Source organism: Centropristis striata, chromosome 8, assembly GCF_030273125.1.
Source record: "Centropristis striata isolate RG_2023a ecotype Rhode Island chromosome 8, C.striata_1.0, whole genome shotgun sequence".
Taxonomy (NCBI): domain Eukaryota; kingdom Metazoa; phylum Chordata; class Actinopteri; order Perciformes; family Serranidae; genus Centropristis; species Centropristis striata.
The window spans coordinates 23,833,658-23,858,065 of NC_081524.1; the positions used below are offsets into that span (position 1 = coordinate 23,833,658).

The window sequence follows — 24,408 nt, forward strand, 5'->3', positions numbered from 1 at the left end:
GCTTTGGTTTTATGTTTAAATTCGTATATATATCCAAAGCAGACCGCAGTAAGTGCAATTACTGCGGTCTGCTTTGGTTTTGAGTTGGATTTTGTAGTTACTGCAATTTTTATATCATTATTTCTCTGAAAATAAGCAAAATTGAAATCTAAAACTTTGTCACAAGATAAAACAGACATCAAGGAGTTAATTTTTAGTTATAACTCAATTTCGACCAAAAATGTAGTTACTGCAGTTAGGCTTTGTAGGGCAGTATACTTAACTTGAGGGGGTCATTTTTCGACATCCCACAATATGGTGGGGTTTTGTTTTTTTGTTTTTTTTTTACTATTTATGGACAAACTATACTACCACATGTATCACCAGAATATAATTGGGCCATTTCTAGCAATGTTAGGCATTTTAAAAATTGACTATTTTGTCCAATTTTTGGACATCCCATAATATGGTGTTTTTCTGTCATTTATGTACAAAATATACAACTAGTATCAATCAACAGACTATAATAAAGTCATTTTTAGCATTTTAAAAATTGTCAATTTTTGACAAAAATCCACATGCTATAGCATGACTTTTTTGTCACATTTTTGGACAGCCCATAATAGGGTTTTTTTCAGTAATTTGTGGACAAAATATGTTCTAATATGTACCAAAAGATGATAATAAAGTAATTTGCAGCATTTTTAGGCATGTTAAAACTTTACCATTTTTGACAAAAATCAACATGCTATAGTATGACTTCTTCTTGAGGGGGTCATTTTTGGACATCCTATAATATGGTGTTTTTCTGTCATTTCTGGCCATATTATGCTCTAACATCTATCAACAGACTATAATTGACCCATTTTAAGCATTTTAAAATTTGACACTTTTTGACAAAAATCTACATGCTATAGTATGACTTTTTCTTCAGGGTGTCATTTTTGGACATGCCAAAATATGGTGGTTTTCAGTCATCTATGGACAAAATATACAACTAATATTAATCAACAGACTTTAATTAAGTAATTTTAGGCTTAAATTTACCATTTTTGACAAAAATCAACATGCTTGTTGTATGCTTTTTTGTTTTTCCAATTTTTGGACATCTCAATAATAATAATAATATGGTGTTTTTCTGAAATTTATGGACAAACTACGCTTTAATATGCATCAACAGACTATAATAAAGTAATTTTAGCATTTTTTTGACCATTTTTGACTATAAACCACATGCACAAAAAACATTTTGGAGATACTATTATCTGGTGTCTCATTTTGGACATATTGTGCTATAAAATGTATCAAAAGATTATAATAGTAATTTTTAGCATTTTGGGACCTTTGAAAAACATTTTTTACATTTTTAGACATACTATAGTATGGCATGTTTTTTGACATCCTATGATAAAGTGATTTTCTGACAATTCTGGACAATTATACTATGACACGTATTAAAAGAATATAATAGGACCACTTAATTTTGGATCGTTTTAAAACTGTATAATCTTTCTTTAAAAAATGTTACGTTTTTGGACTAAGAGTACTATATTATTAAGATGCTCATTGAACTATTCTCAAGTGTCTTTAGGCACTTTGACAAAAAATAATATGACATTTTTTCGACAGTACTATACTATAGCGTCTTTCTCAATTTCATAATTTTTCTGTTTAATCAGAAATGTAACGAAACAAATCATAGTGAAGTCCTTCATCCTCTACTGCATTTTTGTACCATTTCTTGTTACTTACCGTCACACAGAGCTAATCCTGAGACTTGCAATGAGCTATAAGCAGTGAATACTTCTCTCCTCTCAACCCTTCTCAAAGCAGAAACTGCCCACTCAGAAAGAGCACTCATGTATTGTATCAAGATTTTTATTAAGCTTACTGTACATTCATGTACCAAACAGCATGTTCATCACATGAAAGTATACTCTTGCACTCTAGAGTATTGACAGGAAGGCTAAAGTTCACTAAATAATGAGAATTCAGGCTGCATATTAACAAAGCAAACACGAGGATATGAGAGCAAAAAAAACTTACAGACATACACACGTATCTAAACAGAAGTAAAGTGACCTGATTTAGTCAAAATTAAATCTGAAGCCTTTTAATCATGAACATTCTCTCAGCAAAAGTGGGACCAGAATAAACAAAGAAATAAATAGGCACTGGGAGAAGTCGTCACATTAGCATGAGTGCAATTAGTCAGGGGGGCTGCTAACTGCTTTAAAAGGCGTACAGACAGTTTTGGGGCTGGTGAAGCTGCATTGAGTGGTAGTCTAATGAAGATCCAAGAAATAATAAAGATGAAAACGGTGCGAGTCTTGCAGGTCTCCCATCAGTTGAACTTGATTATGAGTCTGACGGGAAGGCTCTGTGTGCGTTGGGGAACTGCTGAGAGTTGAAATCGGGGTCTTCCCTCACTCGTTTCTTGATGTCTGATTTAACCTGAGAGGAAAAAGGTATTAGGGCGTATTAATTAACGCAGCAATTTTAAAAATAACCTACTAACTTGACATACAACAATAAGTTTATATAAATTGGTTACAGACTTATTACTGTCAGCTTTGTGACAAATTGTGTTGTTAAGATGTGTGTAGCAGTGTAACCATGTTGCTGCAATAAATATGGTGAGATGATATCGTGCTAACCAATACAAATCATGGTCGAAACTGTGGCCTGTTTGTTCTAATGATTATGTAAGATTTAGTTACCTGTTCTGCATACGCTTCTTTCAGGTCCTGGGTCTCCAGATCGTCTTGTAACCGCTCAGCAGAAGTGATGGGCTTCACTCCTGCTGTCCTGGCTGCTTGACTCACCGCATCAGAGAGGGAGAGGAGGCTTCCACCACTCAGTCCGGTCTGAAAACACACACATACACAGACCTTAAAGAAAGTGAGGACAACGGACAGTCTACATAATAAGTACACTTAGAACCGATCTGATTACCTTTCTGCGTTTGGCCGGCATGCCGTGCAGGTAAGCATCAGACAGCGGGGGCTGAGCCTTCATCTTCCTCTGGGTCATCATATCACACCTGATGATGGGCACCCATTCCTACAACACAAAGTAAAAAACAGGGAAGAGAGGGATAATGAGGGACCAGGGAGATCTTAAGAAGTCTGTCTTAAATAATACTCAAACCCTCTTTGTCTCACTCTGACAGCTCAGCAAAGAAACATGGATTTTTTTTTTACTTAAGTTTAAAATGCATTTTTGCACATTTCATGCAAGCAAAGGGGCAAAGAAAACATGGCGGGAATTCGCCATGGTGAACTTTGACTGGTGATTTTGCAGCCTCAACCAATAAAACCTTAAACTACTGGTACTACTTTCAACAAATAAAAAAAAAAAAGTTGTATTATTAAGAGTAATGAGGACAGTGTAGATGTGAAGTAGGATTTTGCTACACAAAAGTCAAATATTAAAACAGGTAAACTGCGTGGTCTCTTACAGGTGGAACGGCAGCTGCCCAGGCCTCGGACTCTCGTGCAGACTCCTCGCTCCCTCCCTCAGCTCCGGCCGCTGCCATGTCGCCACCTAATGGTGCGGCTCCTCCTGAGGCTCCCAGGTCTCCAGGCAACGCCCTCGTTTCCCGTGATGACGCCCTTGTTTCGTGTGACACAGACATGGCCTCCTCTGCTGTTGTCGCTGCAGCTGGTGAGAGGGTGTCCCCAATCTTTGGAAGCAGATAACAGCGATGTGAGGGAACTCAAAGGCAGAGCAGTGCCTAAAACGTCACACTGAGTTCATCTGAAAAGGACATTAAAGATACACCATGCTTACCGTTGCACTTTGTGCTCGTTCAGGCTCTTGTGCGCCAGTTGCAGAAGACTGATCTCTCTGTGAAAGAATGCCATTTAATATTTATTAGCCATTTCAGACGTGCTGTCTGAAGTAACAGGATATGTGACAGCCATCAGATAAGAGGGACGGCTTCTATCTCTGCATGCAACATGTTACAAATGCATTCTGTTGTGCAGAAAACAAAACAAAATCTGGGGAGAACAAACAGATCTTTAATTGTCTAGTAAAACTGAGAGGCGACAGCATGTAAACAAGGCCTGCAGGTTGGATATCCCTCTACTGCCAACTTGTGTCCATCCGTATTCTGGGAAGAAGCCAGAGCTTACCTGTGTGTGAACGATGTAGTTCTGGATCTGCTCCTGTGTGATGGGGATGTGCTCCAGAATCACCTGCAGCCTCATCGTCATCATGCTGGTCATCCAGTTGACCAGGCTGGGGCTGATGTCACTGGACATCCTCCGCTGGAACAACAGGAGGAAATTAAGCTTTTATTTAAAAATTCATACTGCTGTAGTTTGTTATTACTATTGTCAACTTACACTGACATCTTAGTATGAAGGCTCATAAACTGGTGTGCTGTGTGTGTATAAATAGTGGGTTTTATTATATATGCTGTTATTTAAGTTGCATATTGGTTCCAGAAAACTCTCATAGTCTGTCTTAGACAAAAATTTAAGGTAAAATTAATTTCATTTTTGTTAAGATTTTTTTTTTTTTTCCAGACACATTTTTTCATCTGTATTTTGTGTATTATGTCTAATGTGATTATAAGTGCATCACAGAAACACATAAAGGACACAAAAATTAACTGCTGCAATATTTTTGCTTGTCATGTTGCCATTTTGTACTTGAATTTTAACCGAGAATAATAAAGCCTCCTAATCATGCATCAGTCTATCACTAACTTTTAACAACTTATTCACTCGTTCTGACAGAAGTGATTATTTTTAATTTCTACCACATGATTTAAAATATGAATATAAATTAAAATCTGGAACGTGGATGAAATGGAAGGATTCAGAGTTGGCTTTTAACTGGTCCCTAAACTCATAACTGTGACTTTGTTTGGAATCTGTTTTGTTTGCATTTCCTGTTACAAGCACTCAAGTAGGCATCAAGGCCTACTGCAAGTTAGCATGACTCTGCATTTGCACAAAGCATCAAACTTGATATCCTTTGCAGATGAAAACTGAACTTGGTATGTTAGACTCTAAGCAGGAAGTGATGAACTAAGAGATTGTATACTGACTATTCGGTGGTTGATGACTGCGGTGAGGGCTCTCTGGTCTCCTCTCAGGCAGTGCAGGTTGAGAGCAAGACACTCAAACAATGCCTGGTTGCACATCTGTAGCAGCCGGGGTCCAAATGAATCATCTGGGAAATGAGAAATATGAGAAAAATTTCAAGTTCAAACTCGGGTCTTATAATAAGTTGATAATAAACTGAAACAATCAGGCCCTTAAGGACCAACATGCTCCACTTGATCCCAGCATCATGGCATAAAATCATGCATTGTAGAGCCCTCCAAACAAAATACTAGTTTTTACTTTGACAGATTGAGGCCTTTCTCACATTGCTGCTGTATTAAGGGCCACTGGAGTGTTTGATACAATGCATCAAAATTAATGTGTGAAAAAATTGTTTGTTGTCTTCATTTAAAAAAAAACAAAAAAAAACAGTGGCATTGGCCCTCATTTATCAAACAAATGTAGAAACGAGCCCAGATCTGGGCGTATATTTCGTCTTATGACAGGGTTCATGAGTGATTTATCAAACGTTCGTATCACACCAATCGCAGTATAAGAATGATCAGCTTTTGATAAATGTGGCGGCTGAAAACAAAAAGGAAGGAAATCAGTTGTGCTGTCAGCAGAGCAGCAGTGGAGAACTCAACTCTTGGTGAGGTTGGAATGTTTCATTTATACATTGTGAAATATAAAGCCTTTTTTATATCCAAATATTATACTTATTATGATGGAGAGATATTATTCACTTCTTTACATTTAGTAAGAGTTCTGTCCCAGTCAGAGGAGTGTGTGGCAGCACTGACTGGAAATGTTTCTATTTGGGCAGAACTGGTGGTGAAGGAGACGCTGACGCTCTGGTGTCCAGCAGGATAACGGTAAATAGCAGAAGACAACAACATTTAATATCCTCAGCTAGTATTCTGTTTAAAAGAATTTAACAGTCGCAAGGTGCATTAACGCTGACTCATATTTGCGTACACAAGCTGAGACCAGACGTGAGATCTGTTCGTTCCCTCCGCTCACGTCCAAATTGATAAATGTCGAGCCTTGCGTAGAAATGATCGTACGCCCACTTTACGCTCACTTTCTGGCGTACGCTTGTTTGATAAATGAGGGCCACTGTGTACACAAGCTGCCATTTAAAGGGTTAAAATTCTGAAAATAAAAACTTTGGCAGTTATGCCCAGGACAGATTAAACAAAACCAGCTCAGTGAAAGTGGAAAAAAATATTAACATATTATTTTATAGAAGTTTTAGGAATGGGAAATTTTGTCCTTTAAGATATCCAGTGGGAGTATTTTTGTTATGTTTTAAATCTTAAAAATGTCCCCTACTATTAAGTATAAAGATTTTTTTCCCCATTAAAAAATAGTTTCATTATGTTTGAAATTTCAGAAAATCAATGAATATTTGGTTGTTATGACCAGGACTGAAATTGGTTAACTCCGTAAAAGTGGAAAATAAAATGAATTTATTATTTTGTTGTCATTTTATCCTGTAAGTACACTGGACTAACCTTTTTAAAGCGGTCACAAGGGTTAAACACAAATAGAGGCAAAACTGGAACCAAAACACCATAAACCATCACCAAGGCCAGTTAATGTATACTGCTCTCCTGAAAGTTTACCTGTGCAACGCAGAATATGTGTGGCAATGTGCATCAGCTGCTGTCTGAAGAAAGACATGTTGGTCTGAGTGACGTCAACACCCTCCAACACTGTGACTGAAGACTCTCTCTGTGGGAATCAAATAAAGAGGCGGTGTCACTACATTTATAAACTACACAGGTAACAACACTCCAGTAAACCATATTTAAACTAAACTGGCTCTCAAATTTCATGTGTAGAAGTGAAACATTATGTCTCAACAATGAATAATTTCATTAGCTACATCAATTCAGTAGCTACATCAATTAATTTGGGCTGTCGACAACTCAACAAAATCTAAAACATACTGCAAGTCTAGCGGCTTTTAGACATTTTATTGCAGATATGTTACATTTTATACCCTTAGTATCGTTATCTTTGATGTGAATTTCAACGCAGTCTAAAAGTAACCTGGGTCAACTGACTCGGAGTAGCCTGACATTTTGTTTTATACGTTTTGAGTGGACATCAGGGAACTTACAAAACTCTCACTGATATACTCCTCCAGCTCATTAACAAGGCTGTCAGCCGAAGCCTGGTGGATGGAAACAGAGGACATGAGGAGAAAACAGACACATGGAGGGAGAAGGGGAAAAAAATCCTTCAGTTATTGGGCAGTTAAACAAAAGAATAAAAATGACAAACCATCAAACATTGGAGCAAAATGAAATGAATTATTGAAAAAATTATTAAAAGAACTCAAACAACCATCAAGAATTAAAAAAAAAAGCATTCTCCAACTAGTGAGTGGTACTGACAGCAATGTTCTCGTCTGTGGGCTCTCTGCCGTTGAGGTAGTTCTGGGTGAAGAACTGGGACAGCTGAGGCTGGATGCGGCCGAGGGGCTGGTGCTGGCCATGAAGCAGCATCACCAGGTCTGACATGGTGAATGTCTGGCACACCAACATCAGCAGCTCTCCAAAAAACCCTGGGAATCACGTTTAAAGAGAAAACAATTCAATTTGAAAGTATATTAATGAGGAGTGAAATTGATATGCATCTTGAATAAATGACACCATTATCTTTTACCAGTGTTGGTTGAAGTATTCAGATTCCATACTTAAGTAAAAGTACTAATACCACACACTGTGAAATTACTCCACAGCAAGTAAAAGTCCTGCATTCAAAACTTACTGAAGTTCAAAAGTATCAGCAACAACCTTAAGTATGAAAAGTGAAAGTCCTCTTTAAGCAGAATGGACCCACTCAGATTGTTTTATATATTCTTAATATAGTATTGCATTATTATTGTTGATACATGCAGCATTTTACTGTTGTCATTATACTGTTATGTAGTGGAGTAAAAAGTACAGAATTTGCCTCTGAAATGTCATAGAGTAGAAGTATAAAGTTACATAATAAATAAGTAAAGTACATCAAAATTGTACTTAAGTACAGTAGTTGAGTAAATTAGAAAAAAATAGTTAAATTCCACCACTGTCTCTTGACCTTAGCTGCTTTGCTGACATCGTAATATACTTGAATGTTTGTTTTTTTACCAGTAGGATCTTCAGGACTGATGAAAATGTTGGTAGCCTGTGACAGCCTCTGCATGAACTGGGCAATGCTCTCTGTGTCGTTCTGGGCCTGGCCCAGGGAGCCCATCATGGTGCTCAGGACACCACGGACGATGCCTGTGAACAGCTCCGGGTTGAGGGCCTCGGCTCCGGCTCCAGCAGGGGGATTGGGAGTGGGGTTGGGCCCTGCAGCAGGAGTGGTGCCAGATGGAGGTGGGGGTGGAGAGAAGATGGGTTGGGCCTGGAAATAAAACCGAAACAAAAGGAGTTTAGATTTCTTAACGTAACTTACTAAGAATTTTTTTTAAATGGAAAGCACTACATGGACACAAGTAAGGCTCACTGGAAGTCTAGTGGGTCAATAGGAGATGGTGATGACTAGAGCCAGGTGTCAAAATGTTTCTTTACTAGTGCAAACATGATGCATGTTATAATATAAAATATGTTTTTCTACAAAACTTATTTTTTCCATTTAACAAGAGTGACATTTTTGAATATCAAAGGGATTTGCCAGATTCCAACATTGCTAGAGAAAGGTCCGTCTGCACCCGTTATCATTCTGGGATAAGGGGGCCTTGTTTATCTTTCTTTAAACTAATCAGAATCGTGTTAGGAGGTGATAAGCTGAGGATGCAGTGATGGTGCCCGTGAGAAACAGAAATTGCGGAAGGGGAAGAGAATTCCTTGTGAAATAGGCAGTCAATGCCTGGCTTATCCAACAGTCTACATCCGGTGAGTCAGCCTTGTGTACTATCTACAGTAACAGGCATGAGTACTGATACGAAAGCTAAGCAATGCATCGCTGAGGACGGGGGCAGCAGCTAAATCTGTTTGTGTTGTCCCTCTAAAAGTTGTCCAAATACAAGCAGTCACATTCAAACTTGATAAAATACAGCCTCAAAATGGTAAAAGATTTATTTAAATAAGAATTAATACTATGTGTGCATATCTGAGAGAACATTCTGGGCCAGCTTTTGGCACTTGACACATTTTCAAAAAGGTGCTGAAGACTTAAGATAAAAAAGAACCAAAATTAAAACAGAGAAAGAAAAATATGGTCAACAACTTGTTTTCCTCTGATTCTAGGTGATATACTGACTAGTTGTGAGAATTTTTTTTTATTGTAAAGTATTTACTTTATTGTATTTCTTAAATTAAATTCTGAATTAAAATATTGATATCATTTTTTTTAAATGATCTGGCTCTATCTATCTGAACCCACTTGGTCTTGAAAAATCTATTCAAACGATTTCCAAGAACACATTTATTACCAAGTACACCTTTTGACAAGATCTGTGTGCAGGCAATACAGGACTACAGAATGATATGCAAATTAAGGTGAACTTTACATGCAAAGTCAAAGGGCACTAGAGTTGAACATTCAAACACTGACCTGCTGCATGAATTCACTCACTCCCTGGATGAAAGCTGGGACACCAGATGTAGTGACAGTAATTGAAGGGGCCCCTAGAGGGCCAGCAGCGGCACCGCCCAAGAGAGAACCCAGGAGCTGGCTGAGGTCTGGGGGCATCTCCTGGGACTGGGGGTCACTGGTGTTGGTCTCAGATTGGTTCGGTGTACCAGTAGAGCTTGTGGTAGGCGGAGGAGTTGGACCCGAGGTGGAGAAAGAAAATGAGGAGGAGGCTGAGGAGGTTTGAGAGGAGGAGGAAAAGGAGGAAGAGGAAGATGTGGACGTGGAGGAGGAAGAAGTCACTGTTTGACCAGCTGTAAAATGAAATACATGAAAACAAAAAAAAAAACACAGTAAAGTACCACTGATCGACAGCAAGCCTTGACCAATCTTTATATGTTCTTAACTATCATATCATATATCATATCATTAAAAAAAGAAGAAGTCATGATTCATCAACTGGAAAGGCGTACCCATTTGTCCTGGCAGCAAAAGCTGTCCAACCAGTCCACTTATCATCTGGTTGAGAGCAGCAGGGTTGAAAGCCTGTAGAGTAAGATTTTACACTTAGTATAGATCATGTTGGCAAACAGCTTGAAAAACAGAAACTAAATCAGAAAAGATTTTTCCCACCTGCCCTGGCTGCTGGCCCGGCATGGCTGCCCTCACATTTATGGTGGTTCCCCGGGTGCCGAAGGCCGGAGGGGGCATGTTAGTTGCAAAGGGGGGCCGGGTGAACACAACCCTGGCCTGGGGCTGGGGGCCAGCATGTGGAGGTGGTGGGGGAGCAGTAGGGGTGGTGGTGGGTGTGTTGGGACCTGTGGTGGTAGTTGAGGAGTTGGCTGTGGAGCTGTATCCAGGAGGGGTGGGCTGGGGTGGTGCTGGTTGGCCAGTGGCGGCGGCGGTGGCAGCGCTTGTAGCTACGGCGGCAGCATATTGGCTGATCTGTTGCATGAGATTCCTCATGAAGTCAGGGGGGAGGGCACCTGCAGGGGGAGACAGAGACCAATGAGTTAAAATAACATGACAGTAATTAGCAGAAATCTATTTTTAGGAGGCACATAAAAAGGATCATTCTGGTGAAACAAATATACAGTATTCCATTGAATTTGGGGAAAGTCACAATTTCAACAGAACCTGGACCTCTGTTGTCAAATACCAAAATTATGACTTTGATAAGATGCCCTGCCTAAATATCTGGAAAGAGACACTGAGACAATACCATGGCAAAAACCTAAAACAACAGGAAAACTTATGGAATAATAGATGACAGAATAACAAAGAACTTATTAGAACTTATTATTATATTATATTACTTAGTAATTATAATTATTAAAAATGTTAATGTATTAATTAAATGTGTATGGTATGCAGAAATCCGATGTACCCTATACTTGCTTTTATGAGATTTTCTTTGACAGTTAACTTTATATTTACAACCAGATCTATTAGGCATATACTGTTTAATAAGACTTTGTGTGGGGTTATGGGGGTAACAGCGCCCCCTTAGCAACGTTTGAGCGACTGTTCAGTTAGAGAGTGGAACTGCAGCATGGGAGACAAAACAAAAACCCACAAAATGATAATAAAAAAGAATAGTGATATGTGAAAAGTTTAGGAGGGAAGAGCTGCTGAAATGAGGAGGAATGTCACTTGACTATCTGGATATGCTTTTCCTCTCTGTCCATTTTACAGTAATGAAAAACAGACAAACAATACTCAACACGTAGTATTTGGGTTGATTATGTGTTACGTGAATTACAGGAGATACAACAAAGATGGTGAGTCTAGTGTTATCTGTATATTTTGTCTGTAGTAAGGATTGTGATACAGACGCCAGCTTAGAGTGGGACTGTGCAGTAGCAGTGGAGTGGTTCATGACACGCTTTAATTTTCTTTTTAACATCATTTTTTGCTTCAATCATTCTGGCAGTTTATATTAAAACCACAGTAAAGTTACAGAGTTCCTCTTAAGTGGAGCGCTGGACACGCACACCAATGGCACTCATAGGAAACAGCCTCCACTCTTATCTTTAAAATATTTTAAGATAAGAGGAAGTCCGTGTTCTATACAATGTACTATGCCACATGCACTACCAAATGGCCTTACCTGGTTGTCCAGGCATTTGCTGTCCAGCTGCAGCAGGGTTAGCACCTGGACCTGCATATACACACAAAAATGACAACACACAAATAGTTTTAACTCCAGATACAACACTAAAGTAACTACCAGCAGTACTCTCTGTTAAAGAAGAGCTTTTGCAGTAACAGAGACATCATCACCATCAAAAACAAAAGAAAGAAGGTTAGGAAATTTGAGCCTGTAAATCAAGTACAGTTAAATTCTTCAGATCCCTCTGATTGATAGCAGCAGTGCACAGAGGTAGTGTAGTGTAGTAAACTTTAACTCCAAAGCAATAAACCCCAGCAATCACACAAACAGCATTGATGTAGAGGAGCATTCAATCAGTGGCGGGTAGGGGACAACACACCATCCGTGTTCATCTGCATCATGACCACCGGAACTGCCTGGTGGCTGATCCTGATGACACGGGGGCCGGCCTGTCCCGGTCCAGCCTGCTGATTGGACGGGGAAGTCTGTGAGGGGGGGGTCTGTCCCTGACCTGCCTGCTCACTCTGGCCGGATGGCTGGCTGGACGGGGCCTGTCCCTCAGTGCTGTTAGCCGCAGCACCCAGGTTCATCTGTCGGTGAAGATAGCAGCACAGTCAGTTTACCTTAAAGGTTGACATTAATAACTCACATATGCTTGCTTTCACTTACTTGCACCGGGATGTGGTGGTGAACAGCTCCAGGCAGAGTGACGGGGGTGGCATAGTGTGAAAACGGCCGCACCACATGCAGGTGGCGGGGCACAGGGCTCATGAGGTTCAGTCGCAGGTCACTGAGGGCCACAAGGGCGTTACCAAGGAGACGGAGACACTCCCACGTCAGGATGAGAGTGCGCTGGTCTTCTTCTCTCTCCTGAGGCAGAAAAGAAACACAAATGGGCAACTTCTTAAAAGACAATTTAAAATCTACGTTTAATATACAGGATTTTGAGCATTCGAGGAAAAGTTCAACATTTGTGTAAAATGCATATTCGCTCTCCTCCAAACTCTTTTCTAACTTTTTTAAAATTTAATTTACCTGATTATTTAATTAAACCTTGGGTTAGTCTACCCATATATAATATCTACAACTATTTAGGCAAGTCTTCATCTCTTAATACATTTTATTTATACAAGCAGATCTTGACCGCTGTAGACACCGACATGTTGATGCTTTATTCCAGCCATACTCACATGTGGACGGTAAATATGAAGCTACCACCGGCAGCCGGCTAACTTAGCTGAGCACAGAGACGAGGAACAGAGAAAAATGGTTACCCTGGCTCTTTCCAATCATGAGGAGAAGACTCACTACAAGCACCTCTAATGCTCACATGTTGACAAAAACCTTTGGAACATTAATCACATTAAACCAGTGAAGGCTCAAAGAAGTTAATGTCCCACAAAAGAAAGTAGAACTTTTCCTTTTATAATCTTAATTAACACGCTGTTGGTCCAAACAACTTGTATCAAGTACAAAATCATTTGATTGTTTTGAAGCATTGTGTGAAATATATCAGAAAGCAGGTGGTAAAATGCTGCCTTTTGAATAATTCTATTAATACAATATAATTACCTTAATATTAATCATAATTAATATGTTATTGCTGCCCTTGAAGCCTTATGAATTTAACAACTGAGGATTTGACCTTGGATTTTTTTTTTAAATCAATACCCTGGCATCCTAATAAAAAGCATACTGAATAATTAAATAAAGTAAAGATCACAGTTAGTTATTATTTGCCTGTTTGAATCCTACCGTATTATTGTTGTACTCTGCGGTGGTGGCTGTCTCCAGGATGGTGTGAGCTCTCTGAATAAAGGGCTGCAGTCTCTCCTCCACCCGCCGCAGCTCAGACAACATCTCCGCCAACTCAGCAGGGCTGGGGTGACTGGGGGGGGGGGGGACGCAGAGCTGATTACAATCAAACACAACAGCTGTTCACAAAACTCAGTGAGATTCAGTGGTCATGACAGTGACACAGAGATGCAGCATCACTCTGTATAAAGGACAGAAAGGTATCACATACAGATAGATGAGATAGATAAGATATACAACCGACAGTAGAATACAATAAACAATTTACAGGTTAGTTTCATTAAAACATTCTAGCACTAAAAGACTCCTGGTGTGGCCCAATGATATGCATCTGATTTGATTCTATGCTTAATAATTTCATGTTCTTTTTAAATCTGTCTGATTTAAAAAGAACTGGAGAAAAAAAAAGGCACAAGTGACAATTGAAGTCACTTCATGAGAGAGAGGATGTCCTACTTGGGTCCGGGTTGGGGTGTTGGTCCCTCAGATTGTGCTGAAGAGGTGGTGGTTGGTGGTGGGGGAGTTGTCGGAGGTGGGGAGGTGTCCATGGGTTGAGCAGAGGGAGAGGGAGTGGAGGTGGTAGATGAAGATGAGGGAGGAGGGGGAGCAGCAGCAGCAGCAGCAGCAGCAGCAGTAGTAGTTGTCTCGTTTTGGGCAGATGAGTCGCTCGTCCGACCCTAAAAATAAGGCACAACACAAGGCAAATTTTTACACCGATAAAGTGTTTATATCTCTAGAGCTTTGCTACTGGATAAATGTGAACACTGAGTTCTCACCTCCATCCTGTGGATGACATCATTGATGTCCCTCAGCAGGTTCTCAGCCAGCACCAGTCTCAGCCTTGGCTCGCTCTGCACTGGTTGGTCCATATCAATGTGCACATTTACAGACCCATTGCTCTGAAATATAAAAAAAAGGTGAAAATCAATAAAACACAGGATGACACATGATGACATTTCCCAACAAATTCAAAAGTAAATTACATCAGCAACCTGTGCTGACAGTGACACAGGGATATATTCAGCTGATTCGCATTAGTAATAAGCGATGTACAGTCATGGAAAAAATGATTTGACCACACTTGTTTTCTCTAATATATTGTTCATTTTAATGCCTGGAACAACTAAAGGTACATTTGTTTGGACAGATATAATTATAATAATAAAAATAGCTCATAAGAGTTTAATTTAAGAATTGATATCTAGACATTTTCCATGTTTTTTTATATTGATTTTGGTTATCATCAAGAAAACCATGGAAAATGTCTTAGAAAAATTATTAGACCATTGTTTTCTTCAGAGTCACAAGTGTCTGACAGGGCGTGTGCAATTTAGTGCCGAACCGAGGCTGGCAACATTCAGGAGATAACATTTATTTTCATCAGAGTAGAGAGGGGAGAATGAGCATGTTGTTTGTTTACAAGGAAGTTTTTTGTGTTTTTTGGATGAGAATAAGGCTCAATGGAAACTAAAACTACAAAGTCACTACAATCTCATTCATGAGCTCCCTCAGTCTCATAAAGTTCCACTCTGGAGCAGCTGCAGAGTCATCCTAGTAAAATGTGTTATACTAGTACATTGTTTGGTTTAATATCAAGCCTGTTTCTACATTTCTAAACCAGTCCAACCTTATATCTTACCCCAGTGCTGGTTGTAACTCTGGCATTCCTGGCATTCTCTCCCATACCAGACACCATCTGCTGAACCGACATCTAAACAAGAAAAGCACAAAATTAATGCACCGTTGGAAACAACACAAAACATGCAAAACAAACCTGAAACATGATTAAGACTGGGCAACGTACTGCAGGTTAAATATATATACATTAACATACTTTAATGTGTGAAATCTGTAGAATTAAACACTGAACATCTCAAACTGTGTCACAAAGCAGACTCACCTGTATCTGCTGGGGGTCCATGATGTTGACGGGGAGGTTGAAGGTGCCGAGCATTACGTAGCTGTTAGCGTTGCGATCATGAGGAGGCACTTGTGATGTACCCTGGGAGGACGAGGAGGGTCCGCTGTCTGCTGAAGTGCCGCCTGACCCTGATCCAGGCTGGGAGGGCGGAGGGGGTGCCCGTTCCACGAGATGTATCACCTTGCCATCCACATCTGGGACAACAGAGAACTACGGTTACTTCTGTACACATAGGACGGTATGTTGACTTTACATTTACATAAAGAGGAAACATGTTGCTGTATTTTACCTTAAAAATAAACCCCAATGAGTCTTTCTGGTAGTACTATATACATATAAATAGTGAGCTTATTATTTGAAATGGAAACTTTGAGCTCAAGTGAGGACTTGAGTAATAGTCATTACCTTCTCCCATAATAGTGCTCCACCAAAACAGCAAAATAAGGCCAAAGCAACAAAAATTCTTAAAAAATAACAACCCTGAAAGTCAATTACTACTTAGTGTAGGTGTATGTACACATAATAATAGCTTATTATGCTATTAAGCTTTTTAAGAGTTAAATTCAAGCATTTTAAGCATGTTCAGGGTACCATGTGGTGTGATACTATGAAAATGAAAAGATTTCTGGTTTACATTAGTGGGGCGGATTAGCTCAACATTTTACAACAATCGTTCACTTTGTGATAAAAGCATGAAATTTGGTAGATGTGTTGGTGAATATGTTTCGAACAAATCTGGATATTGGGCCACCTCAAAAGCGCCCCCTAGTGGCCGTGGCAGGCATTTGTTATACGAATAAATCAATGATGAATAAAAACTGCCCTTTTAATAATACCAACTGGTGATGAATTGTATATTGTTGGAAAGCCTGATTAGTCACCTTTACAACGAGGTACAGCTTGTAAGGATCGTGCATTCATGGAATGAGCAACGGGGCTAAACGTGTGGGTAGCACCCCCCAAAAATGTGCATCCCCTGTGTAGTGGGGCGGATTAGCTGAACAATCGTTAATTTTGTGATAAAAGCATCAAATTTGGTACACTCATTGCTGAATACATGAATCTGGATATTGGGCCATTGCAAAAAAAATTCTGATGGCTGTGGCGGCCATTTTTAAAAATGGCCGCCGGTGGTTACTGCGAGGAATGCTTTGCCTACCCTACAGCTGCTGTTTCATGTTTTCAGCACCACAAATATAATTTACACGCCGGACAAGAGCACCACATTTTTTCCACATACTCTCTATCATTATAGGTTTCAATTTTTAGTAGGAGCCACTTCATCAAGATTGCGGTGATGGCAGCCATATAAAATCTATGAGAAATGCTATATCTTCCAAGCCACTTAGAAGGTCAATCTTGGTGTCAAAATATACATTTTCTGGGTCCAGGAATCATTTAAAGCTATTGAGAATATCACTAGATGATTATTTGATCAAATAGATATGTTCATTTTCACTCAGACTGGGCAACTCGCTTCAAGTGCTGCAGCAGGGAATCCTGAGTTGAAACTGTTTGGAATCAATGTTCACGGGAGAGTTCAGATTAGCTGCCATGTACACTGCTCAAACAAATCAAGGGTACGCTTTCATCTCATGTCAGATCTTGATCAACAAATGATTTACAGTGAGTCATCCAGTGATATTCTCAATAGCTTTAAATGATTCTTTGACCCAGAAAATGTATATTTTGACACCAAGATTGACCTTCTAAGTGGCTTGGAAGATATATTGGTTCTCATAGACGTATGGCTTATATGGCTGCCGTCTCCTATCTGCAATCTTGATGAAGTGGCTCCTACCAAAAGTTGAAACCTTTGGTGATAGAGAGCATGTGGGAAAATTTTGGTGCTTTTGTCCGGCGTGTCCCCTTTCTTCTCAAATCTGGTCCTAAGCCGCCTGACTAACTGTGATGGAGTTATAAAATAAATTTAAAAAAAGAAAAAAAGAACCACATGGGCAAAGGAGACATATGACATATAGTGTGTGTGTGCCTGTGTGTGTGTGTGTGTGTGTGTGTGTGTGTGTGTGTGTGTGTGCAGAGAGAGATGTCCACATTCCACAGGACATAATTTAACAGTGTCTTATTAAGCTTTCACACCCAACAGCCACTGATACATGTTCCAAGCTAACTAGCTAGCTTAAGTACCTATTTTTGCTATCTTGCTAATTTACTTTTCCGCCAAGGCCCATGATGATTGTTTTTCTCTTTAGCCTTTATGATGTTCATAGCATAATTTATTCATAATTATAACAGGTGAAATAAAATATTTAGCAAACCTTGATGGACAGTCCACTGCACTGATTGTCCCAGGAAGCAAATGCTAGCTAGCTCATTTGCTAGCTAGCTCGATGGCTAGCCCGATTGTGGTGGGGCAGGAAAAATAACTGAAAGAGTGTCTAACTGGATTTTTGTTAATTTAATATGTGAATTTACATTTTTTAATTTACGTTTGTATATTTAGTTTACATTTTTTAAATATTTTAAGAAATAATTTAAATATTTTTTGTAATTTTAACGAAGAAAATGACTGCTATGGCCACTAGGGGGCGAATTTGCGATGGCCTAATATACAGATTTGCTTGAAACATATCCACCAACACATCCACCAAATTGTGTGCTTCTATCACAAAATAAACAATTCTTGTGATTTATTGAGCTAATCCGCCCCACAGGGGATGCACATTTTTGGGGGGTGCTACCCACACGTTTAGCCCCGTTGCTCATTCCATGAATGCACGATCCTTACAAGCTGTACCTCGTTGTAAAGGTGACTAATCAGGCTTTCCAACAATATACAATTCATCACCAGTTGGTATTATTAAAAGGGCAGTTTTTATTCATCATTGATTTATTCGTATAACAAATGCCTGCCACGGCCACTAGGGGGCGCTTTTGAGGTGGCCCAATATCCAGATTTGTTTGAAACATATTCACCAACACATCTACCAAATTTCATGCTTTTATCACAAAGTGAACGATTGTTCAGCTAATCCGCCCCACTACATTGAAGATTGTGTAGGTGAAACACCTGATTATGTTGAAAGATTTTTAAGTAGTATATTAAAAATTGTGCACATTCCCACCCATGACATAATTGCTGAAAGTAAGCGTGAATGAAGAGGAATCTATTTTTTATAAAACTGCACAATCACAGAACTTAAAACATAAAATCAAGCTTTGAATTGCTTTAATTGACCTCTTGATTACTTACTATAGTCTGCTAGAGTCCTTTCATCCTGTAAGACTCTGCCCTGATAGATCAGCCTCTGTTTGTCCACAGGGATACCCACTGAAGGGGCAATGTGCTCCTTGAATTCTTTCACTGTCAACTACAGTTGGAAAAAAACACAAGTCAGGTTTTCATTAAGGAAACTCATGAGAATTCACTCCAAAGTCTGCAGTAGGAACTGAAGGATTTACCTGAGCGCCAACAGTGTAGGTTCTGCTCTGGGAGTCTAGTGTTTTGACTGTCACCTCTATGTCTGCAGTTTGTTCCTCCATGGTGTTCCTGAATCATAAAATAATGCGTTTCTGTAATTATAGCCCAACTAATACTGAATACTTGAGGCCAATGCCAAAATCAATATTAAAGTGTTAACAATTGTTGATTAAATCATCCGATATTAATTTCTTAACATAAACACCTAACATAAAAAAAACATTTTTGATAAAAGTCTTCGAATTATTTTTGAAATGAAACTTGTGAAAAAGACTAAGCAGGACATTTTACAATTTTAAATAAACTCCTCAGTGCTTTATGATTATATTTTCTAAATTACCTTAAATTTATTATTGTAATTTCTTGGCACTGCTCAGCTGGTATGTACACCAATATGATCAGTGGAAATAAGATGGCCAAGATAAAGGCCAAATTGATTAATTGGTACTGCCAGTCTGTAATCTGATACAAGGCTAGAACTAACAGAAATTTTAATTCTTAATTAATCTGTCATTTTTGTATTAGCTGATTACTGTTTGGAATGTGTAAGACATAAGAAAATACCAAAAACTGCCCATGATATTTTCAGGAAGATGATGGTGGTGTATTCAGGTTGCTTGTTTTGTCCAACAAAATGTTATATATTTAATCTGCAACTCTGTATTCAAACTAAAAATAAGTTTATAAGCTAAATTGATAAAGTAACATGCCATGTGTTTATAGTCAGGAAAAGTAGACTAATTAGTATAAAGATATTTCACTGACCAGTCAGAGTAGACTGGGATTTTTCAGGAAAGCAATAAAGCACAGTGTCTCAGAAAGAGGGTGAATACAGGTATATTAAGACAGACAGCAGGAGAAAAATAATGTTTTTGAACATTAAAGCATGTCAATGTTTTCTAGTAAAAGCACAAAATACAAAGTATGAAACTGAAAAATAGCATAATATGTCCCCTTTAGGTGTGAGGATTTGCTTTTATTTATTTCATATAATTGCAAATGAAACATCTTTGAGTTTTTAAGATCACACTCAGATAAATCAAGCAGTTTGCTGACAACATCTTGGGCTCTGGGAATATTTTACAGCCATAACAACTAAATTATAGGGACAACAGAAAAAAGAATCAGTAATGACAATAATTGTCACATTCATATGCATCCAATCAGAGACACATGCTCAATCTCGACTGGCAAACAGTTGCTTCTGTATCACCATTAATAATAAATAAAACGGCTGCGCAGAGATCAAGACGTCATGTGTTTAGTTAACCCAAACCAGAGGTAAATCAGGAGAAAGAACCACTACATTAAAAAGGGAAAAGTATGCATCCATAAACACAATACAGCCTACATTTCTGAACAACTCATTAAGTTACACCTTCAGTATCACAGATAACACAATCATTGACACATAAAATGTCTTAATCTCAACTTTTATATCTCCATTAATAAAACAAATACGGCAGTTATGCAGAAATTATAGAATATCTATGTATAATTTTAGTTAACCCAAAACAGAGGAGAATCAGAAGAAAGAACCACTAAATTAATACAAACCAAATTATAATCATAATAACACAATCAAAGGCACTTAAATGGCTTGATCTCAACTGGCAACTTCTCTATCTCCAGTAATAAAAACAAATACAGCAGTTGCGCAGAGATTAAGGAAAAATGCATCCGTGTGTTTAGTTAACCCAAACCAGAGGAGAAGCAGAAGAAAGGCGAGCTAGCTGCTAGTTAGCATCATAATGTTGCCGTAGTTAACTATCCGCTCCTGCGATTAACGTTAAGTTAGCTAAGTAGGTTAGCTGTATCCTGCTAGGCCAGTCGGATATTTTACACTTTTACAGTACGTTAATTAAAATATTTTAACAGTGGCATGTAACGATAACTGCAATTACGGACAACGTAAGCCAGCTACCGTTAGATAGCATCGGCTTGCTAACAGGATTAAGCTTTAATTATATTTGCGACAAAGCTAACTTTGAGCAGCTAACTAGTCAGGAGGCTAAGCTAATGCTACGTAAACCAACCGTTACAATGGACGCATGTCAGCCACGGTACGATCTGTCGGTTTCATAAAGACACTAATGTGTTGTTCAACGGTTACCTCTGGGCTCACACTATCCTTTCAGCTTATCCAGCGTATGCAGCTGTTTCTTATCATCCAATAACATGCAGATGACTTCCTAGTAGAAGCTCTGGTACTTGCTAGAAGCTACCAGGCTGCACGGATGTGACGCAGCGCCCACACCGGATGTGACGCAGCGCCCACACCGGACGCGCCACACAGAGGAGAGGGGAAAAATGGCGAATCTCGTGGAGGCGACAACAAATCAGCAGTTTGAAGATATCTTAGCCAAAGCTGGAAAATGCCTAAGCGTGGTGCATTTCCAGGCGGCATGGGCTCCCCAGTGCGTCCAGATGAACGAAGTGATGGCCGAGCTGGCGAAGGAGCACACGCACACCACTTTTGTCAAACTGGAGGCGGAAGCAGTGCCAGAGGTGTCGGAGAAGTATGAAATCGCTGCTGTTCCCACTTTCCTTTTCTTCAAGGGAGGGGAGAAAGTGGACCACTTGGACGGGGCCGATGCCCCGGAGCTGACCAAGAAGGTGCAGCGCTTGGCTGTCACCGGGAGTCCGGGTGCAGCTGCAGAAAGCGGCGCCGCAGACCTGAACCAGCGGCTCAAGAAGTTGATCAACGCGGCGCCCTGCATGCTGTTCATGAAGGGGTCCGCGCAGGAGCCCCGCTGCGGCTTCAGCCGACAGATAGTGAGCCTCCTGAAGGAGCACAGCATCCAGTTCAGCAGCTTCGACATCCTGTCCGACGAGGAGGTCCGACAGGGGCTGAAGACCTACTCTAACTGGCCCACCTACCCTCAACTTTATGCGAATGGAGAGCTGGTGGGAGGACTGGACATAGTGAAGGAGCTGGCTGAGACAGGGGAGCTGGAGAACACCTGCCCGAAGGCTGTCACCTTGGAGCACCGTCTGAAGACCATCATCAACCAGAGCCCAGTCATGCTGTTCATGAAGGGCAACAAGGAGGCTGCAAGATGTGGCTTCAGCAGGCAGACACTGGAGATATTGAACGCCACCAGCGTGGATTATGACACCTTTGATATTCTGCAGGATGAAGAAGTGCGTCAGGGGCTCAAGACCTATTCTAACTGGCCAACTTACCCCCAGCTCTACGTGAAAGGAGACCTGATCGGAGGGTTGGACATAATCAAGGAGCTGAAGGAGAGTGGAGACCTGGTATCAGTGCTGAAGGGGGACTCTTAGGTGGATCTGCCATGCCATCAGAGAGAGGGAACAAGAGGCCACTGCACATGTGTCACTGATGCAACATTGCACAGAGGGCCAGGCAGAGACAGGAAACATTTAGAGAAATATTAGATTTAATAATCAAATAGTTTCACATATAACCAAACAGCTGTAACATCTGGATAAGTTCAAGTTCAACCCAAAGTCAAAAATGAAATGGCAGTTAATGATAATTTACTTTTTGTTTTCATTTTTGAAGTTTAGCTCTGGATGTTTTAAGTTAAGCAACCCCTGTGCTTGGCCAAATGTTATAAATCCATTGTCTTGACTCTACTGAGAACATGAATTTAGCTCTGTAGTTCATATTCTCTGGTGTTTTGGGGTTCACATCTACCCTTCCAGTATTCACAGCCTCACACTTCAGAACAGGTTTATATTTGGTGAAGCCTCTGGCTTTTCATGCCGTCCTGTCAACACTTCCTTCGCCTGAAAGACAGAGAAACTGTTCAATTATATCCAATAATCACTCTGGTTAAATGCTGAGAACTAAGTCTAGGTGGCACTTATTGGTATTTTGTTCATTAATAACATAATTAAACAATAAAGAGAAATGAAGATTTCATGTTGTTTTGGTGCTACTTCCTTTAACTAGCTAATGTGTGAAATATCATTGCAGAATCCATGGGCAACCAAAAAATCACATTCAAAACAAGCCCTTAAGGGGGATGTATGAGGTACCATCATGTTGTGGACAGGGGCAACAGGGAAACTTGTGTTAGCCACTTTTCAAAGGTTTACGTCATATTTAGAATATTTTCAAGGCTTTCCCTCGCCATCAGACAGCCCTTTTGGACAGCTAATTGAAGCCATTATACTCTGTTGAATGCCACCAGACTCCATTGAAGTATTTTTATCATTATCATTATTTTCTCTTAGTTTATTTGTGGTCTTGTGATTTTGTTATTTTAAAGGCTTATTTGCACAATAACACAAACAAACAAACTTGTCGAGGCAGCGGTAGACCAGCAAGTCCAGTGTACTGCATTAGAAGTAAAAAGACAATTTTTATCAAAGGAATCCAGTGGCTTGGAGACCATATATGGGTATAAGAGTTTAAGCTCCCTGTTGAAAAAGGGCTGCTAGGTAAAGTGGTAAAATATTTAAAATACAGCATACATTTCAAGTGATACTCAGATATATATATATATATATATATATATATATATATTCAGTGTGTGTGTGTGTGTGTGTATTTATATAGTGGCTTGCAAAATTCATCCCCCTTGGATGTTTCACCCTTCTGCTGCTTTTACACATGAAATCATGGTCAATATAATTTGGCCTTTTTAAAAGTAATTTGGAAAAAAAACCCTCTTTAATATCAAAGTGAAAACAGATTTTTACAAATAGTATCAATTAATTAGAAATATATGAGGTAAAATAAATGATTGCATAAGTATTCATACCGTTTAAAGTTACTGACCTAATTTAACAAATTTAACGTGTCACAGTTATTGAAATGGACATCACCTGAGTACAGTTGATGTGTGTCAAGTGATTATAGTATAAAAACATCTGTGTCTGGGAGGTCCAGTCTCTGGTTCATCACTATTCCTGCTACAATTGCAACATGAAGACAAAAGAACACTCCTAGCAACTCAGAGAAAAGATAATTGTAAAGTATAAGTCAGGAGATGGCTACAGAGAAATTCATTTTGTGTGTCTGATACCATAAATGCAGTTTTGCAAACTGTAAATCAACAGCAGGGAGTGAATAAACTTATCACCAAACATATAAAATTGCTTTCTAAGAGAGAAGCTCTGTAAACTACTACCTCAAACATATAAGCTTTATAAAGGCAGATATTCTCTGCACATCAAAATGTAGCAGTGTACATGTTGGGAGGAAAAAGGTATTCCTGCTCACCTCATTTTAGAAAACTATTCAATAATTAGTCTGCAAGACCTAGAAGTAAACGTAGAAAAAATAAAAGTAATTATGATTTTAATGCATCATGCGCACAATCTGTCTACAATGTAGATTTCCATCAAGATAACAACAAAGACATTTGGATACAATCTGTGTTGGAACCCGTTTTTCTGGAGAAGTCTCTTCAGGTATAATGTAGGCAGACAAGCTTGTTCTTTGACTCCACCTTGTGGAAGTACATGTAGAGCACAACCTAATGTTAAAAAGTTCTCCTCAAGAGAATTATACTAGTATGTAATAGCT

The 24,408-nt window shown here is 39.4% G+C and overlaps 2 protein-coding genes across 4 annotated transcripts; one reads left to right on the forward strand and one right to left on the reverse strand.

Annotated features, from left to right (window-relative positions):
- Positions 1-1,931: 1,931 nt before the first annotated feature.
- On the reverse strand, positions 1,932-21,222 carry bag6 (BCL2 associated athanogene 6). Of its 3 annotated transcripts, none has more exons than XM_059339064.1 (25): positions 21,019-21,222; positions 18,887-18,974; positions 18,678-18,795; positions 15,443-15,657; positions 15,182-15,253; positions 14,319-14,441; positions 13,999-14,219; positions 13,483-13,615; positions 12,397-12,597; positions 12,107-12,317; positions 11,725-11,775; positions 10,248-10,600; positions 10,088-10,160; positions 9,597-9,928; positions 8,186-8,444; positions 7,445-7,614; positions 7,168-7,221; positions 6,668-6,776; positions 5,042-5,166; positions 4,119-4,253; positions 3,772-3,828; positions 3,440-3,664; positions 2,935-3,042; positions 2,700-2,846; positions 1,932-2,433 (listed from the first exon to the last, which is right to left on the reverse strand). In XM_059339064.1, exons 2-25 carry the CDS (start codon positions 18,965-18,967, stop codon positions 2,338-2,340), a joined length of 3,669 nt encoding a protein of 1,222 aa, XP_059195047.1. In that variant the 5' UTR covers positions 18,968-18,974; positions 21,019-21,222; the 3' UTR covers positions 1,932-2,337. The 3 variants fall into 3 exon arrangements, with proteins under 3 accessions (XP_059195047.1, XP_059195049.1, XP_059195048.1); XM_059339066.1 differs by having other exon boundaries at positions 9,597-9,847; positions 21,019-21,221; XM_059339065.1 differs by having other exon boundaries at positions 20,942-21,020.
- Positions 21,170-22,795, forward strand: glrx3 (glutaredoxin 3). Its single transcript, XM_059339067.1, has one exon. The coding sequence runs from the start codon at positions 21,216-21,218 to the stop codon at positions 22,191-22,193; it is 978 nt and encodes a 325-aa protein (XP_059195050.1). The 5' UTR covers positions 21,170-21,215; the 3' UTR covers positions 22,194-22,795.
- Positions 22,796-24,408: the final 1,613 nt, after the last annotated feature.

Bases quoted from the DNA above. Each gene is read 5' to 3' on its own strand.
- bag6 (XM_059339064.1), bottom strand. From the start codon at position 18,967: ATGGAGGAACAAACTGCAGACATAGAGGTGACAGTCAAAACACTAGAC. The intron at 3,829-4,118 runs GTAAGCTCTGGC...ATTCTTTCACAG, and splicing joins ACTACATCGTTCACACACAG to AGAGATCAGTCTTCTGCAAC. The intron at 3,665-3,771 runs GTAAGCATGGTG...CTGCTTCCAAAG, and splicing joins AACGAGCACAAAGTGCAACG to ATTGGGGACACCCTCTCACC.
- glrx3 (XM_059339067.1), top strand. From the start codon at position 21,216: ATGGCGAATCTCGTGGAGGCGACAACAAATCAGCAGTTTGAAGATATC.